Source organism: Scyliorhinus canicula, chromosome 17 (assembly GCF_902713615.1).
Source record: "Scyliorhinus canicula chromosome 17, sScyCan1.1, whole genome shotgun sequence".
In the NCBI taxonomy this organism is placed as follows: Eukaryota; Metazoa; Chordata; class Chondrichthyes; order Carcharhiniformes; family Scyliorhinidae; genus Scyliorhinus; species Scyliorhinus canicula.
The window spans coordinates 64,009,522-64,035,560 of NC_052162.1; the positions used below are offsets into that span (position 1 = coordinate 64,009,522).

Sequence of the window (26,039 nt, forward strand, 5' to 3'; positions counted from 1 at the left end):
ACATCCATTTTCAGCAGGAGCCACCCGATGTGCTCTGCTCCCCCTCTACATCGCGTCCTGGATTCGGGCCTCGCCTCGTGCCGAGCTCAGCTCCCGCCGCTCACTTTGGGCTTGATGACCCCCCGCTCCAGCTGCCGGACACTCCCGCAGGTCTCCTCACCGGCTCCAAACTGACTCGACCCGCCACCCGTCCCTCAGGCCCCAAAGGCCTAAGAAATTTGGATTGAACAGACAACGGGGAAACCCCTGAAAATGACCGGGATATCGTGGACCGGCGGGACCCTCTTCTTAATGCAGCCACTCCACTCGCGAGCGCCCGTTATGCCGGTAACTTATCGGACCCGGCAGAAATCACTTAAAATCTCAGCCCAAAAAGTGGAGGGAACTCAAGGCACTGCAAACTCTGTTAAAATGGCAGCAGAGAGAGAGGACTGAAGCCTGAGTGAAAAGCTCAGACGGAACAGTTAATGGCTTTTATGAAGGATGGACCACAGAAAAAAATGCAAGTGGACTGGTCGAGAGCCATCAAGGGTGTATTGGCGCCTTTGCAGGTAACAATGGACCACGTGGAAGTTGTCACGCGAGCAGGCAATGTTAGCAAACTGAGGTGTGATGGGGAAGGAGGCTGAGAGGAGTGTTTGTGGGGGGGGGGGGGGAAATATGAGGCGGGAAGGAGGGGAGAAAGAGAAAATTGCGAGGCGATGGAGGTGGAGACCAAATATGGTTGCAGACAAAGAGGGAGGGCATCTTGAATGGGCCCGATATAGGGTGGTATTAGGTAAGACTGTGCTGATTGAGGATGTTGAATGTTCGTTGGCTAAATGGGCCGGTTAAGAGATCCCGGGCCTTTGCACACCTGAAGGGTTTGAAGGTGGAGGTGATCTTCTCACAGCAGTCCCACATTCGAGTTAAGGTTCAGATTAGGCTGAGGAAGAGATGGTTGGGGCAAGTATTCATTGCGGGGTTTGACTCAAAGGCGTGGGCCATTTTGATAAATAAGAAATTGTAGTTTGTGGGAGCTGGGGAAGTAAGGGACCCGGGAAGGGTGCTAGTAAAAGTATAAGCACCAATGATGCGGGGTTTATGAGGAGTCTGCTGAGTGATCCCAAATCTAGATACACACCAGTTGTTTATGGGCGGAGATTTCAATTGTGTGATGGAGCAGAGGGTGGGCAGGTCGTGCTCCAAATCAATGGAAAGGCTGAAAATGGCAAAGGAGCTGTGAGGGTTTATGGAACGAATGGGAATGTTTGACCGTGGAGGTTTAGGAATCCGGGGAAGGAATATTCCTTCTTCTCACATGTACATAAGGCACACTCGAGGATTGATTTCTTTGTGGTGAGCCAGGTTGGGGGGGGGGGGGGGGGGGGGGGGTGTTTGGTGGCAGAATACGCAGGGGTTGTAATATCCAACCATGCGCCACATTGGATAGAGGTAAGACTCAGTGAGGGGCGAGTCAGAGGCCGGATTGGAGATTTGACTCGAATCTTTTGGCAGACAAGGGTTTTTGTGAAAAGGTGAGGTCAGCAATTGAGGAGTATGTGGAGATTAACCAGAATGGGGAAGTGTCAGCAGCCACTTTTTGGGAGGCACTGAAGGCAGTGGCCTGAGGGTAGATTATTTTATTAAAAGCGCATAGAGACAGGAAGCGGAGGGAAGAGTATGGACAGTTGTTGGAGGAGATAATTGAGATGGACAAGAGATATGTAGGGGCCCCAACAAAGGAGCTGTTAGTGGTGAGAAAAAGATTGCAGGGGCAGTTTGATAGGCTGACAACAAGGAAGGCAGTAGGGCAGTTAAGAAGGGCAAGAGGGGGACTTCCGGTTGCGCTATGCGGAGCTAAGCCGCACGTTCGGCAGCTCCCGCTTTAAAAGGACTTGTGGGCTCTTTTAAGGGCCCAAAACGGCGCTGATTCGACGATTCCCGGTGGATAAAGGGGTCTGGAGCAAAACCCCCCGGGATTTATGGTTCGGACTCGAAGTGGGGCGAGGGGAAAAACGGCAGCAGCTCCCCTGGAAAAGCGGGGGAAGGTGGACAAAATGGCAGCCGGTGGAGCCCCTGAGGAGTGGAGGCAGTGGGCTGAGGAGCAGCAGACGGCCCTTCTGCGCTATTTCACGGAGCTGAAAGGGGAGTTGTTGGAATCCCTGAAGGTGACGACGAGTAAGCTGCTGGAGACCCAGACAACCCAGGGTGCAGCGATACTTGAGTTGCAGCAGCAGGCCTCTGAGCGCGAGGAGGAGGTTTCGGCCCTAGTGGGGGAGGTGGAGATACACGAGGCACTTCATAAAAAGTGGCAAGATCGGTTCGAGGAGATGGAGCTTCGGTCACGGAGGAAGAACCTGCGGATCCTGGGCCTCGAGGAGGGGCTGGAGGGGTCGGACCTGCCGGCCTATGTGGCCGTGATGTTGAACTCACTGGTGGGGGCAGGATCCTTCCATCTGCCCCTGGAGCTGGAGGAGGCCCATAGAGTACTGGCCAGGCGGCCTAAGGCGAATGAACCCCCGCGGGCGGTGCTGGTGCGGTTCCATCGGTTCAGTGACCGGGAGTGTGTTCTCCGATGGGCCAAGAAGGTGAGGAGTCGTAAGTGGGAGAATTCGGTAGTGCGTATCTACCAGGACTGGAGTGCGGAGGTGGCCAAGCGGAGAGCCGGGTTTAACCGGACGAAGGCGGTGCTCATGGGAAGCAGGTGAAGTTCGGCATGTTGCCGCTGTGGTGAATGTGATTCACACCGGATTATAATCTGTATATACATGTGTCTGTATTGTAAGTGCAGTTGCACTACCTGTCCCCCGGGAGCTGCTGTATAAAGGATCAGTGCCACATGGTCAGCCGGCCAGTTCACCGAAAGTTCAATGGCTAATAGGCTGGCTCTGTTGTGAGTATATTAAAACCGCTATTCTAATCCTACAAGCACGTGTCCGTAGAATTGTTGGTTCCAACAGCCGCCTGCGCGCCTGTGGGTCACCTACAAGGACCGCCATCACTACTTTGAGTCCCCGGAGGAAGCGTGGGCCTTTGTGCAGGCTGAAATGCTGGACTCGAACTAGAGATTGGGGGCTATGGGAGTTTTTCTATTCTTTTCACTGTTTATGCTGTAGCGGGTTATTCTGTTTGTTTTTATTTTTTCTCTCGCTTTCGGACGATGTGGGTTATGGTTCTGTGTTCTAAGGGGGGTACTGGGGTTTGTGGTTGATCTGTCTTTGTTTGTATGGAGTTGGTGGTTGGGTTGGGACTGCGGTTTGGGAGCTGCATTGGTGGGGTGGGGCAGTGTGAAAGCACGGGCTTTTCTCTGGTTTCCCGCGCTGCGGGATGAGGGGGTGGAGCTGGTGGCGAGGGGCATGGTTTTGTGAAGGGGAGGCAGCTGAACACTAACGTGCGAAGGCTGCTAAATGTGATAATGATGCCGGCAGCAGATGGAGAGGCGGAGACTGTGGTGGTATTGGATGCGGAGAAGGCCTTTGACAGGGTTGAGTGGGGGTACTTGTGGGAGGTGTTGGAGAGGTTTGGGTTTGGGGTGGGGTTTATTAATTGGGTGAGGTTGCTGTACGAGGCCCCGATGGCGAGCGTAGCGACAAATGGGAGGAGGTCCGAGTACTTCAGGCTCCACCGTGGGACGAGGCAGGGGTGCCCCCTGTCCCCCTTGCTTTTTGCGCTGGCAATTGAGCCTCTTGCCATGGCTCTTAGGGAGTCGAGGAGGTGGAGGGGTTTGGTGCGAGGTGGGGAGGAGCACCGAGTGTCGCTGAATGCGGACGACTTGCTGTTGTATGTAGCAGACCCGGTGGGGGGAATGCCCGGTGATGGAGATTCTTGCTGAGTTTGGGAGTTTCTCAGGATATAAATTGAACCTGGGCAAGAGTGAGCTGTTTGTCGTACACCCGGGAGATCAGGAGGAGGGGATTGGTAGGCTCCCGCTAAAGAAGGCAGTGAGGAGTTTTAGGTACCTGGGGGTTCAGGTGGCTAGGAGCTGGGGGACTCTGCACAAGCTCAATTTTACTAAGTTGGTGGAGCAGATGGAGGAGGAATTTAAAAGGTGGGACATACTGCCGTTGTCGTTGGCGGGTAGAGTACAGTCTGTTAAAATGACGGTGCTCCCGAGGTTTTTGTTTTTGTTTCAGTGCCTCCCCATTTTCGTTCCGAGGGCCTTTTTTAGGAGGGTGAACAGCAGCATTCTGGATTTGTTTGGGCGCACGGGACTCCGAGGGTAAGGAGGGTCTTTTTGGAGCGGGGCAGGGATAGAGGGGGGCTGGCGCTGCCCAACCTCTCTGGGTACTATTGGGCGGCTAATGTCTCGATGGTACGCAAGTGGGTAATGGAGGGGGAGGGGGCAGCATGGAAAAGGATGGAGATGGCGTCCTGCGGAGGCACGAGCCTGAAGGCACTGGTAACGGCTCAGTTGCCGCTCCCTCCAACGAGGTACACCACGAGCCCAGTGGTGGCGGCCACCCTCAAAATTTGGGGGCAGTGGAGGCGACACAGGGGGGAAGTGGGGGGCTCGGTGGAAGCCCCGCTGCGGGGGAACCACCGGTTTGTCCCAGGGAACATGGATGGCAGGTTCCTGGGGTGGCACAGGGCGGGCATTAGGAAGTCCAGGAGGTTCGCGAGCCTTGGTGAACTGGAGGAGAAGTTTGAGCTCCCCCCGGGGAATATGTTCAGGTACCTTCAGGTCAAGGCATTTGCTAGGCTACAGGTGGAGGGGTTCCGTTTGCTGCCCCCGCGGTGGGTAAGGGATAGGGTGCTTTCGGGGGTGTGGGTCGGGGATGGGAAGGTGTCTGACATCTACCAGGTAATGCAGGAGGTGGGGGAGGCATCGGTAGAGGAGCTGAAGGCTAAGTGGGAGGTGGAACTGGGGGAGCAGATTGAGGAGGGGACATGCGCGGACACCCTGGAGAGGGTGAACTCCTCCTCTTCATGTGCGAGGCTTAGTCTCATACAGTTCAAGGTGCTGCACCGGGCCCACATGTCCGGATCTAGGATGAGTAGGTTCTTTGGGGGCGAAGACAGGTGCGTCAGGTGTTCGGGGAGTCCAGCGAACCATACCCATATGTTCTGGGCATGCCCGGCAGTGGAGGAGTTCTGGAAGGGGGTGGCGGGGACGGTATCGAGGGTGGTGGGATCCAGGGTCAAGCCAGGCTGGGGACTAGTGATATTTGGGGTTGGGGTGGAGCCGGGAGTGCAGGAGGCAAAAGAGGCCGATGTCTTGTCCTTTGCGTCCCTAATAGCCTGGCGGAGGATCTTGCTGCAGTGGAAAGATGCGAGACCTCCGAGTGTGGAGACCTGGATTAATGACATGGCGGGATTCATTAAGTTGGAGAGGGTCAAGTTCGCCCTGACGGGGTCGGTACAAGGGTTCTTTAGGAGGTGGCAGCCTTTCCTCGAATTTCTGGCTCAACGATAAGGTACTAGGTCAGCAGCAGCAGCAACCGGGGGGGGGGGGGGTTTGGGGGGATAGTGTTTAAGTTAATTTGCTTATTGTTAATTTATTTTGTTGTTTATTGGGGTTGGGGGGGGTTTATTATATGCGTTGTTATGGGTGCCGGGGGGTGTTTATTATTATTATTGCTATTATTGTTTTGTTGATATATTTTTCAAAAAATTCCAATGAAAATTATTTTTTAAAAAAAGAAGGGCAAGAGGGATGCAATATAAGTACAGTGAGAATGCGAGCTGCATGCTGGCCCAGCAGCTAAGAAAGCATGCTGCGTCCAGAGAAATTTTAAAAGTAAGAACAGAAGAAGGAGAGGTTGTATCAGAATTAGGAAAATTAAACAATGCGTTTCATTTCAGAGATACAATGTGAAGTAATATAGGGCAGCACCAGATGGAACGGGAGGGGACATAGGAAGGTTCCTGAATGGAATTCCCGAGGTTGGAGGAGGAGAAGAGGAAAACGTCGGAAGAACCACTGAGACGAAGAGAGGTGATTGAAAGTATTAGGGTAATAAAGTGAGGGAAAGCACCGGAGCCCGATGGTTTTCTGACGGAGTTCGACAAGGTGTCTGACAGAATTGGCTCCACACTTGTTGGGGATTTTAAACAAAGCTGTGGAGAAGGGAAAGATTAACACAGGCGCTAATTACATTAATCCCGAAAAGTGGGAAAGATTCATTGGAGTGTGGGTCATATAGGCCTATTTTGTTGTTAAATACTGACGTGAAGGATGGAGGAATGAGTACCAGAGTTGGTAGCAGATGACCAAACGGGTTTTGTAAAAGGAAGACAGCTTTCCAATAATATTAGGATACTTTTGAATGTGATAATGGCTCCATCAAGAGGGCAGGTGCCGGAGGCTGTTGTCTCCATGGATGCGGAAAAAGCCTTCGACCGGGTGGAGTGGAGGTACTTAATTGAAACTTTGGACAGGTTTAGATTTGGATCGAAGTTTGTGGCGTGGATGCACTTGTTACATACAGCCCCAGTGGCAGGTGATGCCACGAATGGAATGAATTCACAAACTTTTGAGCTATGTAGAGGTAGGAGAAAGGGATGTCCACTGTCGCCAACACTTGCTATTTGTGTTGGCAATTGAACCCCTGGTGACAGCCCTGAGGGGGTCTACGGAGTTGCAGGGGATTGTGAGGGGGAGTAAAGAACATTGGGTATTGCTATATGTGGACAACTTGTTTGTGTCACACTCACTGGAGAGCATGGGCAGGATCATGGGAATACTGGAGAGATTTGGGGTCTTCTCAGGACATTGATTAAATGTAGGGAAGGATGAGATATTCCCAGTGAACGAGGTGGGGCTGAAGGCCAACTTAAGATGCTGCCATTCAAAGTGGCCAGGGGAAGGGTTTAGAGAGCTAGGGATACAGCTGACAAGAGAATGGGCCATGATGCAGAAGTGGAACATGACAACACTGGTGGAAGAGGTTAAGGGGAACCTTAAGAGATGGGATACATTGCATTTGACGTTGGCAAGGAGAATGTTACAAAGGTTCTTATTCGTCTTCCAGGCCCTCCCGATCTTTCTTTCAGAAATTAGAGGCAATAATCTCAGAATTTGTACGGGCAGGAAAGGTGCCAAGGGTAAACAAGGCCCTGCTACAGAGCCGGAGACAGAAAGGGGGGTTGGCACTGCCGAACCTGTTACACTATTACTGGGCAGTTAATGTGGAGAAGATGAGGCGGTGGTGGGGAGAGGAGGGTGTAGAGTGAGTGAGGATGAAAGAGGAGTCCTACAGGGGATCCAGCCTGAGAGCCTTGGTGACGGCCCCACCGCCGTTTGCCCAAAGGAAGTACTCGGTGAGCCCGGCGATGCAATCGAAGGTTAATATATGGAACCAACTAAAGAGGCACTTTAAATTGGAGGGGATATCGATGTTGACACCACTGTGTAGGAACCATAGAATTTTGCCTGGGGAGATAGATGGGATGTATAGAAGATGGAGGGAGGTGGGACTGGAGACGGTGAGGGACCTGGCTGGAAGGGCAATTTGCAAGTTTAGATGAATTACGGGAAAGGTTCAAGCTGCCAAGAGGGAGTGAGGTTAGGTACCTGTAGGTACGGGACTTTGTAAACAAAAAGAGTGGAGGATGTTTCCCATTCTGCCTGGGTATAATGTGCTGGAACAATTGATACTCCCAGACGAGCTTGGAAAGGGAAAATTGGGGCCATGTATGTGTTGCTCAGGGAGCTGGGGGAGACGCAAGTGGGAAGGATTAAATTTAAATGGAAGGAGGAGTTGGGGAAGGAAATAAATTGAGGTCTGTGGTGCGAAGCTATGCATAGGGTGAATGCCACTTCTTGTGCATGGATGTGCCTAATCTCGTTTAAGATGGTGCACAGGGTGCACATGACTCGTGCATGACTGAGTGGGTTCTTTCGTGGGGTGACAGACGTGTGTAAAAAATGTCGGCAGGGGCCGATGAACCATGTGCACATGTTCTGGGTGTGTGCGAAGCTGGCAAGGTGCTGGGAAGTGGTGTTTGGGACATTGTCTAAGATCAGGCTGGACTCAGTGGGTGATTTTTGGGGTCTCGGAGGTGCTGGACCTGATGGGAGGGTAAAAGACTGATGTTTTGCTTTTGTTTCCCTAATTGCCCAGCAGAGGATTTTGTTAAATTGGAAGGCGGACATGCCACCAGGAGTGACAGCCACGCCACCAGGAGTGGCAGCCTGGTTTGGGGATCTGTGTGATTTTTCATTTTTGGAAAAGATATAATTTGAGTCAAGGGGGTCAGAGGGAGGACTCGAAACATGGTTGGGATCATGACTTTATTGGAAGATCTGTTTGACGCGGGGGGAGGGGGGGGGGGTATTGTGTGACCATGGTGAAAATTAGATAGCTATGGTTAAGAAACTGGAAATTATTAATGCAGCAGAGGGCACTGGAAGAGTGGCATATATAGGTGGGAAGAGACTGTACAAGGGGAATGAGAACTGAGTCAAGACAGGAAGAAATCAGGTTTGTGGGGCGAACGCGTTGAATCAATGTGTCTACAAGATCTTGAGCAGGAGACAAAAGTAGACTGCTCAAGGTTGGAAGAATCATGATGTTGGAGGCCATAGAAAGAAGATCAATGACAATTTTGGAAGCAACGGTTGGTTGTACGAGGTTTGATGACAAAGTTGGAGACCATGGTAGAAAAGATGTATTGGCCTTGGAAGGAGTGCAATGCAAATTCATCAGAATGTTTCCAGAATTCCCAGTGTTAAATTACAAAGAGAACAAAGAACAATACAGCACAGGAACAGGCCCTTCGGCCTTCCAAGCCTGTACCGGTCATGATACCAACCTTTGCCAAAACCCTCAGCACTTCCTTGTGCCGTATCCCTCTATACGCATCCTACCCATCAATTATGATGAGAAATTGCATAAGCTAGGCTTGTATTCCGTAATATAGAAGGTCAAGAAATGATTTGATTGTCATTGTTCGTAGTTTGAAAGAGATTGTTTGGAGAGATACTTATTTCACTATTGAGAGTCTGGAACATGGGGAGCAAATCTAAAAATTAAAGCCAGAATTTTCAGGAGAGATGTTAGGAATACTTTTAGTGGATTCTGGCTCAATTTATATTTCTAAATGTGAGATTGATGCATTTTTGTTAACCAAATGTATTAAAAGATAAGGGAGCCACAGCAGGTGGAGGGTGTTACGGTACTGATCAATCATTATCCCACTAAATAGCGTATCAGGCTTGAGGGGCTGAGTTACCTTCTCATGTTTCTATATGTACTAGATAAAACTCCTTCAACTTTGCCCCACAATAGTCTTAGTACAAACTGAGAAAATCTCCCTTGCCCCTTCAATGTGTAACAGTGCCATTTTCATTTCATATACAAGTTCCTGAGTAGGTCTGCAGTTTGCGCCAAAATAATAGCTGTAACCTTATGCTCATTAGTAATTATTTTCTACAATCTTTACCAACGATTGGAGAGCAGTATTTATTTCATTAATCTGTGTCAGATTCCAATAGATTTTGCAGAGATGCAAAGACAATATGCAAAGCAGCCCTGCAATATGCAAAGTTCAACCTAAAAACATCTTTAGACATCTTGTTCACACTGGATTTTTTTGTCAGATTACAAAGTCATAAATATTGCTTTTTTAAAATAAATTTAGAGTACCCAATTATTTTTTTCCTGAAAATTAAGGGGCAATTTAGTATGGCCAATCCATCTACCCTGCACGTCTTTGCGCTGTGGGGGTGAGACCCATGCAGACACGGGGAGAATGTGCAAACTCCACCCGGCAGTGAGCCAGGGCCGGGATCGAACCTGGATCCTCAGCGCCGTGAGGCAGCAGTGCAACCACAGCGCCAGTGCCGCCCCAATAAATATTGCTAAACAGTATTTTACTGCAACAAATATCACCTCAAGCCCCAACTCATCCCACTCAATTGATAACCATTACAGATAACAAAAGGCATAATGTAATATTACATTTTTTTTGTGCTCAGTGGCATTTTGGAAAGAGGCATTGACATTGCAAGCTTGTTAATAAACCTCATTACAAAATTATCCTGGTGACTTTCCAACAACTGCAATGCCTCAGAAGACTAAAACTACTAAAAATTGCTTCTAAAGCACAAAAGCTGATACAGCAAAACATATTGTTTTACTAAAATCAAATTCCTCTGAGAATGACTAAAAATAATGCTCGGGAATAGATGGAATAATTTATCAATTTAGATTAATGATGTTTGAAAGTAGAAACAGATACAGGTGACAGGAGAAACTAGACAACAAACGCTGATCTTAAATTTTTATTTGTTGTGTCAGCTTTCTTCTCCTAAAGCACCGACTCACGCTAGCATATGCTCGCAATTGTGTCAGCAGCCCAAGAGTACCGCTAGTCATTTTTCGTATAAATAACCTTGACAATTAGCAGTAGTAGACTATTGAACCATGAAGAACATCAGAGACAATTTGAATCCTGCCTTTAATTGACATTCAAACACCTGAATTTCCCAGCTGCCTGTCTTTATAGTAATTGGTAAGGCAAATGTTGATTGATTTTTTCTATTCCCAATCAAAGGGTTCGGAGGTGAATTGTAGTCTCCCTATCAATGACTCCTTGGATTAGTTCAGCTCAGCAGAAACTGGGAATCAAATTTCCGACATTATTAAACTGTATGAATTAGTACCACTTTAGGTGGTGCATTTCCATCCAAATCAGTATATCCCCAGCAGTGCCGGAAACAATACCTGTTATCGGTATGGAATCTGAAGAGAAAAAGCAAGTTGTGCATGTTCACGATAAAGACTTGTACATGAAGTACTAATTCAATGTTACTCATGTCGAGCAAGGTAATGTAATCAGAAGAATATACTTACCGTTTGCTCATTGTTCTCAAACACTTCCCTTGCCTCTTCATACACACAGATCTCCTCCATACACTCCCGCTCAATGTTCCCTTGTCGGATCTCTTCGAGAAAACCATTTGCTCTTGGAAACCGCTTCAGAATGGAGTTGGCGTCTTTGGACGTGAGAAACACTACAGGGGAAATGGGAACATTTAAACCGTACTAGTATATTTCTGAATAATCTTAAAAATCGTTTTCAATACCTGCAGAAACAGACAGGACATCTTGCGAGATTAACTCAAATATCATAACAGCGATAAAGTCACAAAGGTGTTACATCTGGTTTGACCTACTGAAAGATATACAGACCTCATGAAGCTTACCATTCCTCAATCAAGACAAAAGATACACAGCAAAGGTCTTGTATAGGCTGGGATTAGAAAACACGATTTAACGCTGCCGAGGGAAGACATATACTGTATTGACCTGGGGCCCACCAGGTTGGCTCTAACCACAGATTAGACAATACCTTGTCAATCATGTTGGCAGTTTGAGACAAAGTCTACTTTTAAGTGTACTTTTAAAAGACTTGGATAAAGGTAAATGTTCAATTTATGAAAACAAAACATAAACACACAAGATACTGAAAATGAAGAGTAGATCAACCAGTATCTGAAACAGAAAGACAGACCATTTGGCTATAAGTATTCAAGATATTAACATGGAAACACAGAATTGTCAACAGTTAAGGGAATAACAGCAGATCATTCTCAAGGGAAATTAGGTATGGGCAACAAATGCTGACCTTGCCAGCAATGCTCACATCCCATGAAAGAATCCAAAATCTAGATCACTAAACACAATACACTTGATGGAATGTGTTTGCACTAACAGAACTATGTTATGATGTCTTTACATTATAGGAGGATAGAGATCCGGGAAGATCAACCTACTAGCATTGTTCTCTCGTATTAAAGTGAGCCAGCCTTGACATAGAATCAGTAATCATGTGACCTTTGCCATTTTGATGCATAATTGAGTAAATCGTCAAAGTAATGATATTAAACAAATTCATTAGATTCATGAGTGTATGTTTACCAATGGAACTGCAAAACAATCTGGAGACACAACGAACCACGTGACTGTTACTATTGAGCTTGTGACAGGAACAAAAATCATCTTTGGTCATGCATCAATAATGTAAGCCTGGGAATTGATGGCAATCCCACAATGTAAAATTTAATTTATTTGTTTTGCTATATGCATTGAAAATTATCAAGCAGGCGTCAAGCTATTGAATAGAATACTCTTCACTTGCCTGGATGAGTGCAGCTGCAATAATACTCAAGAAGAAACCAACCAGGGGAAAGCAACTGCTTGACTGGGACCACCACCACCTTAAACATTCACTCCCTCCACCACAGTGACAGCAGTGTGTACCACATACAAGATGCAAAACAGCAAATCATCAAGGCTCCTTTGACAGCACCTTCCAAACCAACAGCCGCAACCACTTCAAAGGAAAACAGCATCAGATGCATGGGAATACCACAAACTGGAAGTTCCCCTCCAAGTCACATACCATCCTGACTTGGAACACTGTACCTTCACAGTCATGGGGACAAAATCCTGGAACTACCCTCCCGAACAGCGCTGCTGGTGTACCAACACATGTACTCCAGTGGTTCAAGGTGGTGGACTCACCACCACTTTCTCAAAGACAATTAGAGATGACAGTAAATGCTGGCCTAGCCAACAATGCCCACATCCTGCAAGGAATGGCAGGAGAGACAGCTGGGAGCAGGAAGTGGCAGAATGGATGGCATGAAGTGGAAGGAAGCACAAAGCTGACGGTAAGGAGTGGGAGGTTTAGGAAAGTGGATGGCAGGAAGGGACCACACAATGACTTCAGCATTGGGAGAGACCGTGCATATGCCAGCAGACAAGTGAGAGCCAAGTTCCAGTTTGGCGGCAGGCGTTCAATGTTTCCAAAATCAGTACTAATAATCTCTACCTAACATGGTGAGGTGCAAGTACCACTGCAGAGGTGGAACTTCTCCATGGAGAGGTAACATCACGATCAAACTTTAAAAATGCACCTGAAGCTAGTACAGTTTTTTTAAAAAATGTAAGCATGCATGGGATGCAGGCATCATTGACTACACCAGAATTACTGCCCATCCTAATTGACTGTAAGTAGGTGATGGTGCCTTCTTGAACTGCTGCAGTCCCATGTGGTGTAAATACACCCCCACAGTGGTGTTCACTACTTTGACCCAGTGACAGTGAAGGAACAGCAAAATAGTTCCAAGTCAGGATGGCGCGCGACTTGGAGGGAATATGAAGGTAATGTGTTCCCATCATCTGCTGCCTTGGCATTCTAAGGAGTAGAGGTCACAGGTTTGGAAAAGTGCCGTTGAAGGAGCCTTAGTGTGTCATTGCAGTGTATCTTGTAGATGGTACACACTGCTGCCACCATGCACCAATGGTGGTGGAGAGAATGAATGATTAAGATGGCGGATGGGGTGCCAATCAAGTGGGCTGTTTTTTCCTGGATGGTGTTAAGCTTTTTTGAGTGTTGTTGGAGCTGCACTCATCCAGGCAACAGTCAGAACCATTTAGATGACTGACACTAGTTGAGGAGACCACATTGACCAGAATGTATATTATTTATCATTCCACCTCCCTTTTCTTTGCCGTGCTCTCTGCCATCGGCAGAAATTAGTTCAGCTCTCTTTTGAAAGTGCAAATCAACATAAACTAGCAACATTTTCCGTGGGTGTATGGTCCTCTGGGAAAAGAAGAACCTCCCAAGATAGTTCTGTCCTCACGTAACTTGTAGGAAAACGTCTGCCACTCCACCCGCCCACCCAACCAATCAATTGAAATAATCTGTGAATATTAATATAGTCAAGTTCCATAATATTCTTAAATACTTCAACAAATTGTCCCTGAACATTTATAACCACACAAGTAGACGTGGCTTTATAAGCGTATCGGGGTAGTTGTGGTGTATTAAGCTGTCTGTCGTTTTTGTCACTCTCCTTTGAACCCTTTTCAAGACGTCTCCAGTAACCACGCTAAGGGGAACAAAGCTGGACATGGTTATCCAAGTTAGACCTAACGAAAGTCTTGGACAAGGGGGAAAATGTTTTATTTTGTTTTATATTGAATTTTCTGCGCAATTTGTGGCATTAAAATCTTCCCAGTCTTTTTTTAAATTTAGGGTACCCGATTCTAATTTTTTCCCGATTAAGGGGCAATTTAGCGTGGCCAATCCACCCACCCTGCACATCTTTGGGTTGTGGGGGTGAGACTCACTCAAACACGGGGAGAATGTGCAAACTCCACACAGACAGTGACCCGGGGACAGGATCGAACATGGGTCCTCAGCGGATTGAGGCAGCAGTGCTAACCACTGTGCCATAGGCTGCCCCGAAATCTGCTGTCTTCTATTGTAAGATTTATAAACGTTACATGATTTGCTAAATTTACAAAGGAGCCCAGATTATAAATCATGCAAAGTAAGATAGTCAGTACCCTCGTCGGGAATTGTTGAAACAATATGTTGACAACTTAAGAAAGAGATTTTAAATATTGGAATTTAAATTCTGAAATTCAGTCATTAACAAAAAAATGATTCTACTCACTTCTTGCGAGCCTGCAGTAGTTCTCCCCTGGGTAGAAACATATACCTGTCAACAAGACAGAAGTTATCCGTAGCAAAAAGGCAAGTGGCCAAATCAAACAAGAAAGCTGTAAATGTGGTAAAAAGAATTGTTGATCATGGGAAGTAGCTTAAATTTGTTCATTAATCGTCAGCCAGTTGTTACGTCAAACATAATATCCCCATGTTGCGCCATAATTCAGAGACTGGTAATCAAATGCTCTTGTTTATGAGTGACCAATTGAACATCAGATTGTCATGGAAAGGAATCCGTATCCGTAGGAAAGTTTTTTTAAAATCACACAATGAGATTACATCAAATGTGACCTCATTTCTTGAACTGTATTTTACAACATTGGATAAAGGAAAAATACACTCGGCAAATGTGACTTACACAAAAATATCCTAGTGCTGCATATCAATCAGGAAATTACACGGCTGGCAGCCCAATGCCAATACTTCCATAAATTAACACGCATAAATTAGCCATAACTGCAGAAATCCTCAGGTATGCAAATTACAGTTTTGATGATATGTCACTGATTTTCTTTAAATATTTCTTCTCTTCTCCCTTTGTTTCCCTAAATCACCTTCCTCACTGCAATGAAAGATTGGAGACGTGCTTCGAGTTTATATACAACTTATATTTTTGCCTGGGAACACAGTCTTTGAAAATGACTCCCACTGGAGAATCGGTTAGTAGTTGAAAAACACTAAAGTGAAGCAATCTTGGCAGCAAGGAAATGAAGTCGACAACTCCCAACTAAATGCAAGGCTCTAAATGCATAGGGTGAGAAATTGAACTTGTTACTGCCTATTTTTTTTGAGATGGAGAATGTCCTTGAAACTTCAAAATGCCCTCCATAGCACACATGCACACTTTCGGGGTGAACCACGCTTGATCCCACATTGGTGTGTACACAGTGAATGGCTGCCAGAAGTATGCAAAACATGACATATTTGATGCCAGCAGTATCATTTTTGAGTTCAATGCTCCAGTCAACCGCCTCTCTTAATCTTGCATACACATTCAGCAGGAAGAAGGACCCCTCCACCAGCATTATTTGACGAGATCATCAACTTAAAGGTTTGTTGTTTTCTATAATCATATATATTCCAAACTAAATTTACAAATGACATCATGCCATTTGGCATACAAAAATCAACTAAACACCATTGAGCATTCCCCAATACCTGACTTGTGTGTGCCTTTTCCTTCCTTTGTGCACATATGCAGTGTGATCCCAGCGGCTGTCGCATGGCTGTTGGAAAGTTGGTGGTAAGTTTCTATGGGGGGGGGGAATTCAGCAGATAGTCTTACAGGATGACCTTGAGCTGTTCTATAGAATGTACAGTTTCAGACTTCACCATCACAACATTGGTGCCAGCAATATGGGCTGGCTGGCTGACAGGCAACAGCAAGGGCATTGGTGGAATAGCAGCGGCAGGAGGCCAAATGCAGTCTTCCTGAGAGACAGCAGTTTTGTGTGGCCACATTCATTCCTTAGAGCAGGCCCCTCAACAATCCTGGTAACCGTGTTGAAGGTCACATGGCTGGACAGTTGTGATACCCTGTAAACTCCTTTGAAGTCTAGCTTACACGAGAGCAGTCAATGTTTATGTGGCAGCAAGATGACCTTGGGTAAATTCAATCCAAGGCCATAGATCTCTGAAAGTGGGAATACTGTGTGCAATTCTGTTCACCATATTAAACAATGGATATGATTGCACTGGAAGGGGTGCAGGGGAGATTCACCAGGATGTTGTCTTGATGGAACATTTCAGTTATGAAGAGAGGTTGGAAAGGCTTTGGTTGCTTTTGTTGGAGCAGAGAAGATTGAGGGGTGACCTGATCGAGGTGTACAGGATTATGAAGGGCATGGACAGGGTAGATAGGGAGGAGTGGTTCACTTTGTTGAAGGGTCAGTCACTAGGGGACAAAGTTCAAGGTGAGGGGCAAGAGGTTATGGGGGGGGAGGGGAGTTTGTGGAAAAACATTTTTACCTAGAGGGTGGTGACGGTGCAATGCACTGCCTGGGAGAGTGGTAGAGGTGGGTTGCCTCACATCCTTTAAAAAGTACCTGGATGAGCACTTGGCACGTCATAACATGGCTATGAGCGAAGTGCTGGCAAATAGGATTAGGTAGGTAGGTCAGGTTTTTTACATGTGTCGGTGCAAAGTCGATGGTCTGTGATTTGGGTGGCTTCTGCTTGTGCTATAATGGAAGCCTCAACATTGGTCACCAGACTACAATTTGGTAGTCATTATTAATGGAATTGGCCACCATCTCTTCCTAGGAAAGGATGGGCTCTGTGAAAAGCCCAGTGCCACGTTGATGCTAACATCAACTGCAGATAGCCTGACAGGCGCACCAATGCACTAAATATTTTGTTGTACTTGCCCATCAGCGTTCTTCCATGACACACTTCATTAAAGTCCCAGTCTGATTCCGTTATAGCAGCAGAACCAGTGTATTACCTCACCCACCAGCAAGCTGGCACCTGTGCTATTCTTGCCCTGGTTGCAAGCGACTCATGCCTGGTGTTGCACCATATGCAGATTCTGGATCTAACCTATTGTCTAAGAAATGTGCAGTGTCAGTATCTGAGCTAAAGGTTACAAGTGTGAAAGCAAGTGATGGTGTCTTCATCAATACTCCCTGCATAGTGTTCTGATGCTGCCCAATCAGTTTAGATCTCTTGGGTATCTGAAATGGAAAAGGCACAAAGGTAAAGTTTTGAAAAGAGGCGAGGAAGGAAAATAAGTGAGCTTTACGCCAGCTGCAGTTTATAAATCAGAAAATAGAGTGTTTGACGTGGAGAAATGGAATGTGGTGAGGAGGATTAGGTATACGGATATCATTCTCTTGATTGTTTCAAACCTGCTACTGAGTATGACCCCAGAAATGAGCATTGCAATAATGGCCAGCACTGTCTCCGCCATGACAGAGACTTCATTAAAATCTACCGAACGGTATCCTATACCCTACAACATGGTTGCAGTCTTGGAAAAAACCCAAACTTCAGAAGCTGGAGCAGATATTCAAAGCCGGAGAATTAAAGAAGCAGCATTCTCACCTGAATGAAAGCAACTGAAATGAAGACACAGAGAGAGATTGATAAACTCCATAGCAGAACTGGATGCAAAGGGCAGAAGAAAACAAATTCTATTGTGCAGCTGAGGACTCGAGAAATTGTGTGGAAGTGCTGTTTGAATACTCATGGGTTGCAGAGTTAAAGGAGCTAGCAGAGTTGAGCTAAAAAATTAAGTTCTTGGCCAGAACTAATAAAAAAAAATTTTCAGTCTTTAAAAAGTCAGAATAGCAGCTTTCCAATGTACCATGGCCAGCTAGATTCTTGAGGCAGTGCTTGAACACACCATTTTTTAATATTTGTTTCACGACTGAGCATACATGCCACCACAGCGGGAGCCTGCCAGGGCTACAGGCACAGGTGAACCTTTTGTCCTCAAACAAAAAGCAGCACCATCTTGAATTTCAGCAACTTCCTAAAGCTGGACCTACAATTTAAAATGGATCAGAAGTCCACTCTTGCAGATCAATTTGGGCTTACCCAAGGCCCAGATCAATCACACGATTGCGAAGCTTGGAGAAAAAGGTTCCTTAAGTACAGGATTGCTTCAGGTCAGGTAAAAAAACAGAAGCTCAACGAGAAACACATGTTTTATTCGGTGATCCTGATAGCAGACAATATCATTGTTCGACAAGGAATTAACAAATCATCTGCTAAATTTGAAGGAGTACTAAAATAGCTAAAATCATTCACTGTTTATTTTAACCTACTAAGTAAGAAAATCCTCAAAAGGGCTAAATTTAATGAACGTATCCAGCAACCAGGAGAACCTGTTCACTCATTCATTAACACTCTACTCAGGATTGCTGTGAATACAGAATCCGAAAATCTGAACTTATCAGGAATAGAATAGTTGCAGGGGCAGCAGGCAACGCGCTCTTAGACATTGTTACCGTTGCCTGGTTAGCTCTCAACAGTGGCTAAGAGACAGGCTGAAGAGATGCCATAACGGAAGTTTTAGTGCAATGCGGAAAGATTGATTCGTTCCAGGAGTGATAGGACTTGGTTATTTTATAAACAAACTTTATTAAAACAAAAGAGAAAACAATATTTAAACTTTTACTTCAGCTTTAACACTGACAGATTACATGCAGTTTCTTAACCTTAATACATTAGTTCCCATTAATACCTCTCTCTCACAAGGTAACTCAGGCTGTGGCCACATCCCTCTGACTATGCTGCTAGCAGTCTTTTCCCTCATTTTGTTTAACCCCTAAATCAGGGGTGGGCAAACTACGGCCCGCGGGCCAAGGTATTTCTGCGGCCCACCAAGTCATTAAAAAAAAAAAAAAAATTTTTTTTTTTTTTAATTTTTTTTTTTTTTTAAAATTTTTTTTTAAGGCTAATGGGGGGGGCTGTTGGGTTACTTACTGGTATAGGGTGGATATGTTGACTTGAGTAGGGTGATCATTGCTCGGCACAACGTCGAGGGACGAAGGGCCTGTTCTGTGCTGTACTGTTCTATGTTCTATATGAGGCGCCCAGAATCATAACCGGGTGAAGTAATTATTTACTTAATATACTATGCGGCCCTTTGTGAATTGTGAATTTCTGAATGTGGCCCTTGCACGGAAAAGTTTGCCCACCCCTGCCCTAAATTATCTACTACATCTTGGACCCCATTTCTGGACCCAAGTTCCGAATATCTCCTATCATAACAACATGCTACAAATGAAGGAAGATATAACTCTCAAGGAAGTATCCAGATTGTTAGGCAGTCTGAATTCCATGAGCAGCGCAGGTCCAGTTTAAGAGGGGAAAGTAAACCATGGTACAAAGAAAATCCCACAGTCCAGTTTGTTAAACAGCACAGTCCAGTTTGTTAAACAGCACAGAAACAGGGGCATTCCAGGTCATAGGAAGCAATGCCCTAACCTGTGTAATAGAGCAACCATGTCAGTGCTGTGGAGAAAAGCAACTCCCTCAGGCAAGATCAATGTCCTGCAATTTCAGTCCAAGTTTTCATTGTCACATAATTGGACACTTCAGCAAACTCTGCAAGACCAAAATATCGAAATCCACAAAAGACCCAAAAATGATTCATGAGATCGAGACTGGACACCAAGGGGAGACACAACCATGCTTCTCGCATGAGGTCAAAGAATCTGGAATTGTGTGTTGGAATGCGGACATTTTGGTAATGGCATTTCACAATCTTTGAATTGGGAAAGGGAGCCCACATTACGGTCCTACTGGTCAAAGAACTGTGGCTGGGACACCTCTGGCTTCGAACAACAGACACAGCACTCAGTGAGCCTGAAGGAATTCAACTTCTGGACAAAGGCATGATTTTGGAATCACTAAGGTATGACAGCATACAAATCTTTCTGTACGTCATCCATAACAAGTCTTTTTCACTCAAGCAGAAATGCCTGTTTAGCCCTAAAAGTCCAAAAAAGGGCAGAAGATATTGAGACAATCACCGCCATTAATTATACGCAACTGCATCTATCTGAGAGCTCAAACAAGAAAGAATATCCTAACTGGGACTTCAGCTCTAAACCATCTTCCCGCTGCATAGCAGGTTTATCCATTTTCATTGCCAGTGTCACAAATCCGTCTTGGTCAGACCAGCCAACCGCTGAGATTGTTACCACGAAGGCTCCAGTGGAGAATAGACTACACAGCACGGCGGAACAATGGTTAGCACTGCTGCCTCACAGCACCAGACACCCGGGTTCAATTCCAACCTTGAGTAACTTGTCTATGTGGAATTTGCACTCGCTCCTGTGTCTGTGTGGGTTCTCTTAGAGTGCTGCAGTTTCCTCCCACAGTCCAAAGAAGTGCAGGTTAGATGGAGTTACAAGGATAGGGCAGGGGAATGGGCCCAGGTAGGGTGCTCTTTCAGAGGTTAAGTGCAGACTCTGCACTGTAGGAATTCTATGGTTCTAACGAGAACAGACTCAATCTCTGGCTCTGGCTACTGATGAGGTCAACTCTGCAAATCCCAGTCAGTATGACAGTGTCACAGATAATGCCGAACCAAGTAGCAGCCACCCATTGCCAACAGCACACCACACAGCTAAATGCAAACGCGAGATGACTAAAAAAACCCTATAAACAGGAAAAGCCATCTTCTGTCACAGACGACATTGCAATGACCCAAACGAGAAAAGAAAAAGAAAAAAATGACATGGAGATGAGCATAACATGATATGGAACAACAACTACTGTTACCAGAACTGCTGAATCAACAAAGAGAAGTTCAATACTAAAGAATGGAAAAAAAAGGGCGGCATGGTGGCGCAGTGGTTAGCATTGCTGCCTCATGGCACCAATGACCCTGGTTCAATCCCAGCCCAGGTCGCTACCCCTGTGGAGTCGCACATTCTCCCAGTGTCTGCGTGGGTCTCACCCCCACAACCCAAAGATGTGCAGGATAGGTGGATTAGCCACACTAAATTGCCCCTTAATTGGGAAAAAAAAGAATTTGGTACTCGAAAACATTTTTAAAAAATGGAATGGAAAAGAGGATAACCTACTTAAAACTATTTTTTTTTTTTTAAATAATTTTTATTGAAATTTTTCGATACAAACATTTACCCCTATTATATTTTAAATTATAACACCACCAGTCCCCCCTGGAAAAACCTCCCCACGCCCTCCCCCGCGCGCCCCCCCCCTCCCTCCCTCCCCCCCCCCCCCCCCCCCCCCCGCGCTATCAGTCTAGCAACCAAACCGTTTTTCCCTTCCTGCCGATGGCCTCGGGCAGTAATTGCCCGCGACCCCCCGCTGACGTGCTCCCTTCGTTGCTATCCCCCCCCCCCCCTCCCTTCCCCCCCCCCCCCCCCCCCTTTTCTCCCCGGGTTGCTGCTGTTTCGGCCTCCAGTTCCTATCTCTGATCCAGAAAGTCAAGGAAGGGCTGCCACCGCCGGAAGAACCCCTGTACCGACCCTCTCAGGGCGAATTTGATTCTTTCCAATTGGATGAAGCTTGCCATGTCGTTTAACCAGGTGTTAACACTTGGTGGCCTTGTGTCCCTCCACTGAATCAAGATCCTTCTCCGAGCTACCAAGGACGCAAAGGCCAATATTCCGGCCTCCCTTGCCTCCTGTACTCCTGGCTCCACCCCAACCCCAAAAATCGCTAGCCCCCACCCTGGTTTGACCCTGGTTCCCACCACTCTCGATACCGTCCCCGCCACCCCCTCCCAGAACTCCTCCAGTGCCGGACACATCCAGAACATATGTACATGGTTCGCAGGGCTTCCCGAACACCTAACACACCTGTCCTCACCCCCGAAGAACCGACTCATCCTAGTCCCCGTCATATGGGCTCTGTGCAGCACCTTAAATTGGATGAGGCCCAACTTTGCGCACGACGACGACGAATTGACCCTCTCTAGGGCATCCGCCCATGTCCCATCTTCTATCTGCTCTCCCAGCTCCGCTTCCCACTTGTCTTTCAGCTCCTCTATCGGTACCTCCTCCACCTCCTGCATTATTCTGTAGATGTCCGAGACCTTCCCTTCTCCGACCCAGGCCCCTGACAGCACCCTATCACTCGCCCCTCCATCGGGAAGCATGGGGAATCCTTCCACCTGTCGTCTGGCAAATGCCTTCACCTGCAGGTATCTAAACGTGTTCCCCGGGGGGAGTTCAAATTTCTCCTCCAGCTCTCCCAGGCTCGCAAACCTCCCCTCTATGAACATGTCCCTCAGTTGCCTGATGCCCGCCCTGTGCCAGCTCTGGAATCCCCCGCCAGTGTTCCCCGGGACAAATCTGTGGTTCCCTTTCAGTGGCGCCGCCATCAGACCCCCCACTTCCCCCCTGTGTCGCCTCCACTGCCCCCAGATTTTAAGGGTGGCTGCCACTACCGGACTCGTGGTATACCTTGTGGGGGGGAGCGGCCATGGTGCCGTTACTAGCGCCCCCAGGCTTGTATTGCCGCAGGACGCCCTCTCCATACGTTTCCAAGCTGCCCCCTCCCCCTCCATCACCCACTTGCGCACCATCGATGCGTTCGCCGCCCAGTAGTATCCGGAAAGATTGGGTAGCGCTAATCCTCCACTGTCCCTACTCCGTTCCAAGAAAATCCTTCTCACTCTAGGGGTGCCATGCGCCCACACATAGCCCATAATGCTGCTAGTTACCTTCTTGAAGAAGGCCCTGGGGAGGAAGATGGGCAAGCACTGGAACAGAAACAGGAACCTCGGGAGGACCGTCATTTTGACTGACTGCACCCTCCCTGCTAGCGACAGCGGTACCATGTCCCACCTCTTGAACTCCTCCTCCATCTGCTCCACCAGCCTTGAAAAGTTCAGCTTGTGAAGGGTCCTCCAGTTCCTTGCCACCTGCACCCCCAAGTACCTGAAGCTCTTTACTGCTCTCCTAAAGGGGAGCCGCCCAATTCCCTCCCCCTGATCTCCCGGGTGTATCACAAAGACCTCACTTTTACCCACATTTAATTTATATCCCGAAAAGTCCCCAAACTCCGCTAGTATTTCCATTACCTCCGGCATTCCCCCTTCCGGATCCGCCACATACAACAACAAATCATCCGCATAGAGTGATACCCGATGCTCCTCCCCTCCCCTTGTCAGTCCTCTCCAACCCCCTGAACCCCTCAGTGCCATCGCCAACAGTTCGATCGCTAATGCAAACAGTAAGGGGGATAGGGGGCATCCCTGCCTGGTACCTCGATGGAGCCCAAAATACTCCGACCTCCTCCCGTTTGTAACCACACTCGCCATCGGGGCCGAATACAGCAGCTTCACCCACTTGATAAATCCCTCCCCAAACCCAAACCGTTCCAGCGTCTCCCACAGGTATTCCCACTCCACCCTATCGAATGCCTTCTCCGCATCCAGTGCTACCACTATCTCAGCCTCCCCCTCCACTGCTGGCATCATAATTACATTCAACAGCCTCCGGACATTTGTATTAAGTTGTCGTCCCTTTACGAAACCCGTCTGGTCCTCATGGATTACCCCTGGCACACAATCCTCTATTCTGGTTGCCAGGACCTTTGCCAATAGTTTGGCATCTACATTCAAGAGGGAGATAGGCCTGTAGGACCCGCACTGTACAGGGTCTTTGTCCCGCTTCAGGATCAAGGAGATCAGGGCCTGTGACATTGTCGGGGGCAGAGCCCCCCCCTCTCGCGCCTCATTGAAGGCTCGCACCAGCACTGGACCCACCAAGTCCACATACTTCTTATAAAATTCCACCGGGAACCCATCCGGCCCCGGCGCCTTCCCCGCCTGCATCTGGCCTATCCCTTTAACTAGTTCCTGCAGCTCTATCGGCGCCCCCAGCCCCTCCACCCGTTCCTCCTGGACCTTTGGGAACCTCAATCTATCGAGGAAGTTCTCCATTCCCCCCCCCCTCCTGGGCGGCTCAGACCGGTACAATTCCCTGTAGAAATCCCTGAAGACCCCGTTCACCTCTTGCCCCTTCTGCACTACGTTCCCTCCCTTCTCTCTCACTCCCCCAATCTCTCTGGCTGCATCTCGCTTGCGCAGCTGGTGTGCTAGCATCCTGCTCGCCTTTTCCCCGTACTCATAGACCGCACCCTGTGCCCTTCTCCATTGCGTCTCCGCCTTCCTAGTGGTCAGTAGGTCAAACTGGGCCTGTAAACTGCGCCGCTCCCTCAACAGCCCCTCCTCTGGTGTCTCCGCATATCTCCTGTCCACTTCTATAAGTTCCCCCACCAGTCTCTCCCTTTCCTGCCTCTCCTTCCTTTCTCTGTGTGCCCTTATGGAGATCAGCTCTCCTCTGATCACTGCTTTCAGGGCCTCCCAGACTACCCCCACCTTCACCTCGCCCGTGTCGTTCGTGCCCAGATATCTCTCAATGCCCTTCCGGACCCTTCCGCACACCTCATCGTCCGCCAGCAGCCCCACATCCAGGCGCCACAGCGGGCGCTGGTCCCGTGCTTCCCCCAGTTCTACCTCTACCCAGTGTGGTGCATGGTCCGAGATCGCAATGGCCGAGTACTCCGTGTCCTGCACTCTCGAAATCAGCCCCCTGCTCAGTACAAAAAAGTCTATTCTGGAGTACACCCTGTGGGCGTGGGAGAAAAAGGAATACTCCCTCGCCCTTGGCCTGCCAAATCTCCACGGGTCTACCCCCCCCCCCATCTGCTCCATGAACCCCTTTAGCACCTCCGCCGCTGCCGGCCTCCTATTCGTCCTGGAACTCGATCTGTCCAGCCCAGGGTCGAGCACTGTGTTGAAGTCCCCCCCCATGATCAGGCCTCCTGCCTCCAGACCCGGAATGAGGCCCAACAGGCGCCTCATAAAACCCGCGTCATCCCAATTCGGGGCATATACATTTACCAGCACCACATTCTCTCCCTGCAGCCTACCCTTCACCATCACGTACCTACCCTCCTTATCCGCTACCACCTGCTCCGCCACGAACGACACCCTCTTCCCACCAAAATCGCCACCCCCCGGTTCTTTGCGTCCAAGCCTGAGTGGAACACCTGCCCCACCCACCCCCTTCTCAGGCGCACCTGGTCTACTACTCTCAAGTGAGTCTCCTGCAACATTGCCACATCCGCCTGCAGTCCCTTTAGGTGTGAAAAAACCCTTGATCTCTTGACCGGTCCGTTCAGCCCCCTCACATTCCAAGTAATCAACCGGGTCGCGGAGCGACCCGTCCCTTTCCCCTGCCTATTAGCCATGTTCTGTCCCCTGTTCGCCCCGGGTCGACCCTCCCCTTCTAACCCGTTCCCCATGGCGATGCCCCCCCCCCCCCTCTCTCCTCCCGTTCTTCCCTTCCCGTCCTCAGCCTTTCCAGCAGCAACCCGGTATCCCCCCCTAACCCCCCTTCCCCCCCCCCCCTGGCTAGGACCCCTCCTAGCCGCAGTGTATCCACCATCGTACTCCCGAGAGTCAGCTGGTTTTCGCTGACCCGGCTGCCCCTGCCACACTCCGACTCCTCCCGACGTGGGGGGGGGGGGGGGGGGAGGGAGGGGCCTCCCCCCCCCTTGCCATCCCTCCCTGACCCCGCTTCAGCGCGGGAAAAGCCGCCATTGCTGGCCACACCCCACTCTTCTCTCCTCCCCCCTCCTCCGTCCCGCGCGCGGGAAACAGGGGAAAGCCCGCGCTTTCGCCCGGCCACACCCTACCCCGCCATCTTCAATTCCACCCCCGTCCCCATCCACACCGATAACAAAGCCCCCTTAAAACGAGAGGAAGAAAAAAGAGAAAAAGAAAACACGCATAACCCACTTGCTCCCCCCCCGTCCCGCCTCCCCAACTTAACAATATAACAATATAAATAACAAATCGCAAATAAATACATAAATACATAACTATGCCTGCATAACTAAATAACTAAATAACTACCCAATAATAACGTACTTAACCAACAGTAACCATAACCCTTAAAGAACAGATCAAAAAACAGTAAAAAAGCCCCCCCTACAACAACAATAATTAAGGGAAGTTGGCAACGGGAAGAGACACACAAAAAGGAACAAAGAAACCCCCCATAACACAAGTTTCAAAGAAACCAAACGATCCATCAACTTAAACCAAGTTCCGACCTGGCCTAAGAAAGACATGGGCCACTTGATCAGTC

General features: G+C 48.1%; 1 protein-coding gene across 8 annotated transcripts in view; it reads right to left on the reverse strand.

Moving 5' to 3' along the window:
* The window catches only part of LOC119951898 (transmembrane gamma-carboxyglutamic acid protein 3-like), a 129,696-nt gene that overhangs the window by 14,276 nt on the left and 89,381 nt on the right, over window positions 1–26,039 (reverse strand). For all 8 annotated transcript variants that reach the window (XM_038775271.1, XM_038775269.1, XM_038775270.1 and 5 more), the window contains 2 exons: window positions 14,399–14,443; window positions 10,779–10,939 (listed from right to left, as the gene is read on the reverse strand). In XM_038775271.1, coding sequence (XP_038631199.1) covers window positions 10,779–10,939; window position 14,399 — 162 coding nt within the window. In that variant the 5' untranslated portion in view covers window positions 14,400–14,443. The remainder of the gene's footprint in view (window positions 1–10,778; window positions 10,940–14,398; window positions 14,444–26,039) is intronic.